At 30.7% G+C, this 7442-nt stretch overlaps 2 protein-coding genes across 2 annotated transcripts; both read left to right on the top strand.

The window, feature by feature from the left end:
- The first annotated feature begins 2449 nt into the window (after window positions 1–2449).
- Window positions 2450–5343, top strand: LOC145123669 (protein FAR1-RELATED SEQUENCE 5-like). The gene is made up of 4 exons (XM_079058876.1): window positions 2450–2578; window positions 3714–3816; window positions 4161–4965; window positions 5160–5343. The coding sequence occupies exons 1-4, from the start codon at window positions 2450–2452 to the stop codon at window positions 5341–5343; spliced, it is 1221 nt and encodes a 406-aa protein (XP_078915002.1).
- Window positions 5344–5397: 54 nt separating this feature from the next.
- LOC145123660 (protein FAR1-RELATED SEQUENCE 5-like) lies at window positions 5398–6799 on the top strand. Its single transcript, XM_079058866.1, has 4 exons — window positions 5398–5418; window positions 5598–6167; window positions 6480–6631; window positions 6748–6799. Exons 1-4 carry the CDS (start codon window positions 5398–5400, stop codon window positions 6797–6799), a joined length of 795 nt encoding a protein of 264 aa, XP_078914992.1.
- The last annotated feature ends 643 nt before the right edge of the window (window positions 6800–7442 follow it).

Genomic DNA, 7442 nt, shown 5'->3' with positions numbered 1-7442 from the left:
AGTCCTTAATATAACACCCAATATGAAATATTAAGGCTAGGACCCAACATAATATTTTATAACTTGGAAGAAGGATGTCGTAATCCATGCTATAAAATATTTGAAGGTAGGCGAATGACGATTCAACAATTTTCACCATGAAAAACGAAATTGTTCATTAAGTTTTAATTGGATTGAAACTCCTAGATCCTTTGAGATTCATTGAAGTTTTAATGGCATGTTTAAATCTCGATTTTTCCCTCTCAAGTTTGTGACTGGGATGCCGAGGATCACAAACAAGGTGTGAATAACCATGCAAATTAACTTGGTACCCTTAATTTTTATCACCTAATCCATGTGCCGGATAACCATACGCTCTCCACCAATCTATGATAAATATTATGTTACCCTTTGCCACTCTTACTAGTCCATCTTAATGTGCCGGTTAACCACACACGCTCCATCAACGACTTGGTAAGGTGCAAAGTGTAATTTCATGGGTTAGCACCAAATTGACATTTTCCTAAAGTAACTAAGACTGGGAATTTATAAGTGTTTAGTTACTTCATATTTATCATTATACTTTTAATGAAGGGAGAATTACAGTCCTATCCTACCCGTTCGGCTAACGACCCTCTACCAGTCAAGGAAGCGGTGAGTGAGAGTGGACACCCATTAAACTGCCATTTTATAGGTAGTAACCTTATACCCCCCTTATAGACCGGCTTCATGAATGAGGCCTACTAACGGTAAGACTGACTTTTACTCTTATACATATATATAAATATTAAACCTATAATATTATAATAGTATAAGGGTTGAACTTTAAACTATTTAAAATTCTAGGGTTTGGAACTAACGTATTCAAAAGGCGTAACTTTACAAATTCCAAAACATGAGGACAAGTTTTGAACAATTCAAAAACTTTTAGAATATATAACATATGAGTTTAATATGGCTTTTAATGGCAAGACTCTTGAAAATTCATAACCTGAGGACAAGTTATGGATGTCATAAAACAATTTATGGGAAAAACTCTTCAAAACCATAACTCATGACTTTTAAAGACTCATTAACAAGAAAGACTTTTGGTTTTCAATAACTTGAGGACAAGTTATGGAATCTATTAAAGGCCATTTAGATCATCTAATAAACAAACAAACATGTCAAGAAAAACTATGATCTAGATTAAACTCATATGAAGAAGACAGTTCAAATCAAACAATTTTCATGTAATTAGCCTAACCATTAAACTAATACAAAACATGAAACTTTTGACAATTATCTTTTAAATTGGATTAGAATGATCATTACCACATCAAAAATAGGTTTATAAGTTCAAAAACAGCTTAGGGTAATGATTCTAGTCTAATTCTAGCCTTAAAAGTCGAAAATCTGCACTCTGGGCCTCCAACTCGTCGAGTGTATGAACAAACTCGGCGAGTTGGTCAGTTTTTGCCTTGGACTCAGCGAGTCCATTGTCCAGAAAGTCGGGTTTTTTATTTTTTCAGCAATTGCATCAAGTATAATTGAAAACCAAGCCTAGGCTCTGATACCACTGGTGGGTTTTGAGCATTCTAACACTCCTATGGTGTGCATGCAACCCTATGTGCCTTGGATCTATGTTTTCACTTTTCTACATGCAAATATACTAAATTCCAAAGCATCATCCTAACTAGCATATTATGGAGCAACTATACTACAAAAGTCTAGTTAGATGACATACCTTATGATGGAGCTTGAAGTCTTGAACCTTTAAGATTTTAGCCCCAATAGTGTGGAAGCCTCAAATGGAATCACACAACACCACCAACAAATGGAATAACTTGGGAAGAAGGTTACTTTGGTTCTCCCTATGAAATCGGCCCTTGCCCTCACTTTGTGTATCCACTAGTGCCATTTGATGAACCATGGGATCCTTTATATAGTGTGGCTCATTAGGGTTACACCATCTAACCCTAATGTGCATGAATTTCCATTTCCTTCATGATCCATGGGTTTTAACCTCCATGGAGTGTCCATGGGTTACCACATGGCTTAAGCCCAACATGAAGGAGAATAGATCACAAGCCCACATATATAATAATGAATGATTTACATAATCAATCCCCCTCTATTTAATTAGTCTCTTTTGATCACAAAATTAATTCCAAATTAATTCTTGATCAATACTAATCAAATAATATGATTTCATATTAATATAATAGAACTTATAATATATTAATATAAATCAGAAATAACCTTTTCTCACTTGTCTATCCAGTTGTTCTGATGCCATGCAACCCAAATGAACCATGCTACTCTCGGGTCGACTACATACCAATAATAGTTATGGGCTTAGACGTCTAATCCAACACCAACATCAACATAACCCTGCTTACCACAGCCAGACATACCGTTAAAACCGAAACGAAACAATCCAAAGAAACTAAACACAAAAAAAACCAACAGCCGAAGAATATTACCTGAGATGGAAAGAAGAAACCGCAAGGAACAAATCGAAGATGCAGACGAAGACAAGGGAAAAAAGAATGTCGCTAAGATAAACATCAAATACAGTGAGACAGATACAACGATGAACAACACATGTGTAAAGAATGTACATAATTCCATAAAATGCTCGCATGGAAAAACGAAGCCGAAACTGCAACTAAACCCATAATGAGGGGACAATTTCCGCCAACTCCTTACGAACTTTACTGTTTCTATGGAGTGGCCTAGTTTAATGTATGTATATATATATATATATATATATATATATATATATATATATTAATTAATTAATTATTTATACTATTGGTCCCCATTCATTCCTATATCCACACAATATTTACTATCCACATTACAGCCTACCCATATATATATATATATATATATATATATATATATATATATATATATATATGTGTGTGTGTGTGTGTGTGTGTGCTTGTATATATATATATATATATATATATATATATATATATATATATATAGAGAGAGAGAGAGAGAGAGACAGAGGTAAGTTCAATTGAGAAAATAAAAAAGTATGAGAATGGGGGAACCATTCTCAGCCAATCATTTATCTAGCATGTAAACCTTAAAAAAATGTGCGTGTCATTTTTCATTAAGGGTATCTTTGTAAATTAGCCACTTTTTTATATCGAACTTACCTGTTCGTTGTAATCAGTTTCCGATTTGATGATATCTTTACCTCGTTTGAATCGGATATGGAGGAGTTCATTATCAAGATTCTTTTCTTTATATAACTCGTTAGCAATTATACGTATTTTTTCCATTAATCGTGATGTTTCGCATCTGTATTTCAGTTTTCTTCTTCGTATTTAGTTTTCGATTTGATCAGTATGTATATCTTTTGAATCGGATATATAGGAGGTCATTATCAAGATTATTGCTTTATATAATTTGTTAGGAATTACACATAGTATTTTTGTTTATCCTGAAGTTTCGAATATGTACTGGTGTTGTTTCATCGGATTTTTGTTATGTAGTTTGTGATCTCTATTTCAAATCGGAGCTGATTTAATTTTCAATCGGATATATCGTTGTAGTTTTTACGCTCTGAAGTGAGAGATTTCTTAATTGCATCTTCTGATCGAGCTGATTTAAGTTTCTTTAAGATAGTTTGTATGTTGAGGTGAGATATATTCGAAATTAACTAGGTTTTCATATTTCCGACTTTTTTTGTAAGATATATTCGATATTAAGATTGTTTTTGTTTATTTATACAGATCATTTGGTTTATTATGTCAAATTCTAGTGTTATTTATGGTGATTTGTATTCTTCTATGTGTGAAAGTGAAGAAGAAGATGTTGAGAACTTATTTTTTGAAGGTATCAGTTATTGAATTATTTGGTTGTTTTTAATTTTGTTAATTATCATTTATTGACATATGAATATGTTAATATGAATAAATTGTTGTCTTATTCATATATGAATAAACGTGTGATAATCGTAATTTTGAATATTTTATTATTTTCGTTTTATTCATATATGAATAAGTTATGTTTATTTTATATATTTTTAATCCTCATGAATTTTATGTATTCATATATGAATGTTTTATTAATCCATTAATAAACATTGTTTTTTATTTTATTCATATGAATTTCATGTATCCATATATGATTGTTTTATTCATGCATTATTAGATTGATTTAGATTTATAATTTTTTAGCTGGTGAATCTTCGAGTTCAGTAGATGATGCGCAATATTGTGGTGACATAATTGGAGAACATGTCTTTAAGCCAGATGTACCTATTCAACTTATTCCATTTAAAGGTTTAATCTTCAAATCATTAAAGTTGGCCATCAAAATGTATTCTGATTATGCTGAAATTGGTGGTTTTGACGTGAGACTGTGCACACAGTCAAGGTTTGATAACAACATTATAAAGAAGAAACATGTTATACGTAATCGTGGTGGAAAACAGAAAAAGAAATCTTATGACACATTGGGTACAAGTAGTGTTAGGAGGAAACGAAATTCAAATTCAAGAGTTATTGGTTGTCAAGAAAAGATTATATTTGAATCTGTGTATGGAACTCCAGATTATAAAGTTTTTCAGTTTTATGAACTTCACAACCATCCAGTTGAGAAGAGAAGTGATTTAAAAAAAGCGAGGAAAATGTCATATTCAGAAAAAGAGTTTATAGTGCGTGCTTCCACATCAAAAATAGGCCCAATAATGGCTCATAAGTTGAGGGCAAGTCTGAGAGGTGGGTATGAGTTTGTAAAGCCCAAAGTAGTTGACTATAAAAATTTTAGGAGAGATATCAACAGGGTTATAGGTTATAAAGATGCTCAAATGATAGTAAAAACAATGAATGACCGTCGAGCTCACTATCCAAATTACTCATTTGAGTTTAATTGTCAAGATGATGTTTTGGACTATATGTTTTGGGCTGATGAAATGGAGAAGGCATATTATGCTGAATTTGGTGATATTATCTCGTTTGATGCGACTTTCCGAACAAACAAGTAAGTTATTCTATCTATTTTTTTATTGCTTATTCATATATTAATATTTTAACTTTTATGTTTAATGTTCAGTTTTTATTGTTGAAATTATTCTAATAATATACTGTAACTATATTCATACATGAATAATTTTATATTTACTTATGAATACATCAAAAATTGACTTTAATGAACAATTTTTTTTCGTGTGTTAGGTATGGAATCGTTTTTGTTCCATTTACTGCTATTGACCATCATAAAAAATCAGTTACTGTTGGAGCGAGTTGGCTGAGCAATGAAAGCATTGAGTCCTACTCTTGGTTGCTTAAAGCGTTTCTTAAAACTCATGGGAAAGAACCAACACTTGTTTTAACCGATCAAGATGTTGCAATAAAATAAGCTATTGAGAATGTTTTTCCAAATTCAAAGCACCGATTATGTATGTGGCATATAATGAAGAAGTTGAAAAACAAGGTATTGTTTTAATATATTTCAAATATGTTAGATAGTATTTAGTTATTCATAAATGAATATAGTAATTTTGTTCAAAGATTAGTATATTCATTTATGGATATTTATTCTTATTTTACTTATTAATATTTATTCATTTATGAATAAATATAGAAGTTTATTTTATTTTTGTTTTAATACAGATATCAGACGATTTATTTACGAACATAAACTTTACAAAAAGATTCTCGAAGCTTGTTTGGGACATTAATATGAAACCTGATGTATTTGAGGTGAAGTGGGGTTTGCTTATGAAGGAATTCAATCTGGAAGACACGAGATGGTTTAAAGACATGTTCACAAAACGTGATTCATGGATACCTAAATATTTTAATGATATTGCAATGTGTGGGTTGATGAAGACTACGTCGAGGTCAGAGAGTATGAATTCATTCTTTAATACCTACTCAGAAAGTGGTAATATACTTTTGAATTTCATGATGAATTACGACACTGCCATTCAAAAGCAAAGGAATACTCAACGAGAGCTTGATAAGGCATCAAAGAAAACATCATATAAAATGCAAACACCTCGAGAAATAGAACTACAAGAATCAAAGGTTTATACAAGTACATTATTTTTTGAGGTGCAAAAGGAAATATATAAAGCAAGTTTTTTCTATACATACTTGTATGTTGGTATTGAAGATGGGTGGGAAGTTTACATTGTGCAACACAACAACAATAAAAGCGAATTTAAAAATGAATGTAAGGTAATTTAATAGTTTTTTATGAAAAATGTAATGTTTATATATGAATATGAGAATATTCATATATGAATATGAATTTAAATTAGAATCTTATATATGAATTTAAATTCATATCTTATATGAATATTTACAATGTGATTATTCATATATGAATATTTATTTATTATTATTCATTTATGAATATGTATTATTGTATATGATTAGAATGTAATATTCATATATGAATACTTATATATGATTGTTCATATATGAATGTAAATGTGTAATTTTTGTTTAAATTGTTTTTTCATTTTTTTTATTACGTTTTTGTATCAGGTTGAAATGAAAGCTGAAGATAAAGAAATAAATTGCAGTTGTGAACATTTCAAGTGTATGCGTGTTTTATGTAGACATGCTTTTACAATAATGATGAGATGTGGTGTTAAAGAAATTCCTGAAAGGTACATTCTAAAAGATGGAGAAAGGATGTAAGATCAAGAAATTATCATTTTAGTTCTCTTCAATCTGATTCAGGGGATTGTGAGAATGTGAAGCTAGTCAATGATTCATATTATAATTTTGAATCATGTTTGGATATTGTAAGAGATGACAAAAAGAAATTGGCTTTCTTTGCTGAATTCGTCATGATTTACTGATGCTTCAGTAAATATGGTTATGCTTATAAGATTAAGTGTAATTCTGAATCTTTGAATATTTTCAAAGAGTGGCATAACGAATATGAAGAATCTATTAGGCAGAAAGATAAAGGTTTCTCCAATCTGAAAGGAAAGGAGAGTACTTTGGTATCGTGTTTTATGATCATCTTAATGATTGTGGAACCATGTCACAATTGATCCTCGAAGAAAATCTTAATGAAATTGTTTCAACTAAGAAGAGGAATCAAATATTGTTGAAATGGTTTAATCGATAACTGAGTCATACTTCGTTTCCAATCAAGTTTTAGAGTAATACTCTAGTAACTACAAATAAAATCTTGAAGCTTATTTCAAACTAAGTAGGTTTATAGCACCTCATGAAAATGTGGAGTAGAAATGTTTTCTTACTCTAGCACATTTGGAATTGATAGTTGTGATGTTTTGGTTAAAACAAAGGATAAACTAAGACCAATTTAGTGAAGTGTTTTTTTTTTGTCGAAATCCACACTAACTTTTGAATATTTGTTTTAGCTTATCAAGGATTGTTCGTTGAGAGAGAAACTTATATGTCAAGAAGTCAAGTGGGAGTCTTATTGGTCTTGAAGAGTTTCAAGAGTCAATCGAGAATGAACCTTTTAGTTAT

Source organism: Lactuca virosa, chromosome 1 (genome assembly GCF_052849685.1).
Source record: "Lactuca virosa cultivar CGN04683 chromosome 1, Lactuca_virosa_CGN04683_v6, whole genome shotgun sequence".
NCBI classification, from domain to species: domain Eukaryota; kingdom Viridiplantae; phylum Streptophyta; class Magnoliopsida; order Asterales; family Asteraceae; genus Lactuca; species Lactuca virosa.
The sequence above is the reverse complement of the archived record's forward strand: the minus strand, read 5'-3'. Positions and strand labels throughout refer to the sequence as shown.

Coding starts and splice junctions, on each gene's coding strand:
- LOC145123669 (XM_079058876.1), top strand. CDS start 2,450: ATGGAAAGAAGAAACCGCAAGGAACAAATCGAAGATGCAGACGAAGAC. Junction 3,817..4,160: donor TGAGAACTTATTTTTTGAAG/GTATCAGTTATT, acceptor ATAATTTTTTAG/CTGGTGAATCTTCGAGTTCA. Junction 4,966..5,159: donor GCGACTTTCCGAACAAACAA/GTAAGTTATTCT, acceptor TTCGTGTGTTAG/GTATGGAATCGTTTTTGTTC.
- LOC145123660 (XM_079058866.1), top strand. CDS start 5,398: ATGAAGAAGTTGAAAAACAAG. Junction 6,168..6,479: donor AATTTAAAAATGAATGTAAG/GTAATTTAATAG, acceptor TTTTTGTATCAG/GTTGAAATGAAAGCTGAAGA. Junction 6,632..6,747: donor CTAAAAGATGGAGAAAGGAT/GTAAGATCAAGA, acceptor GGATATTGTAAG/AGATGACAAAAAGAAATTGG.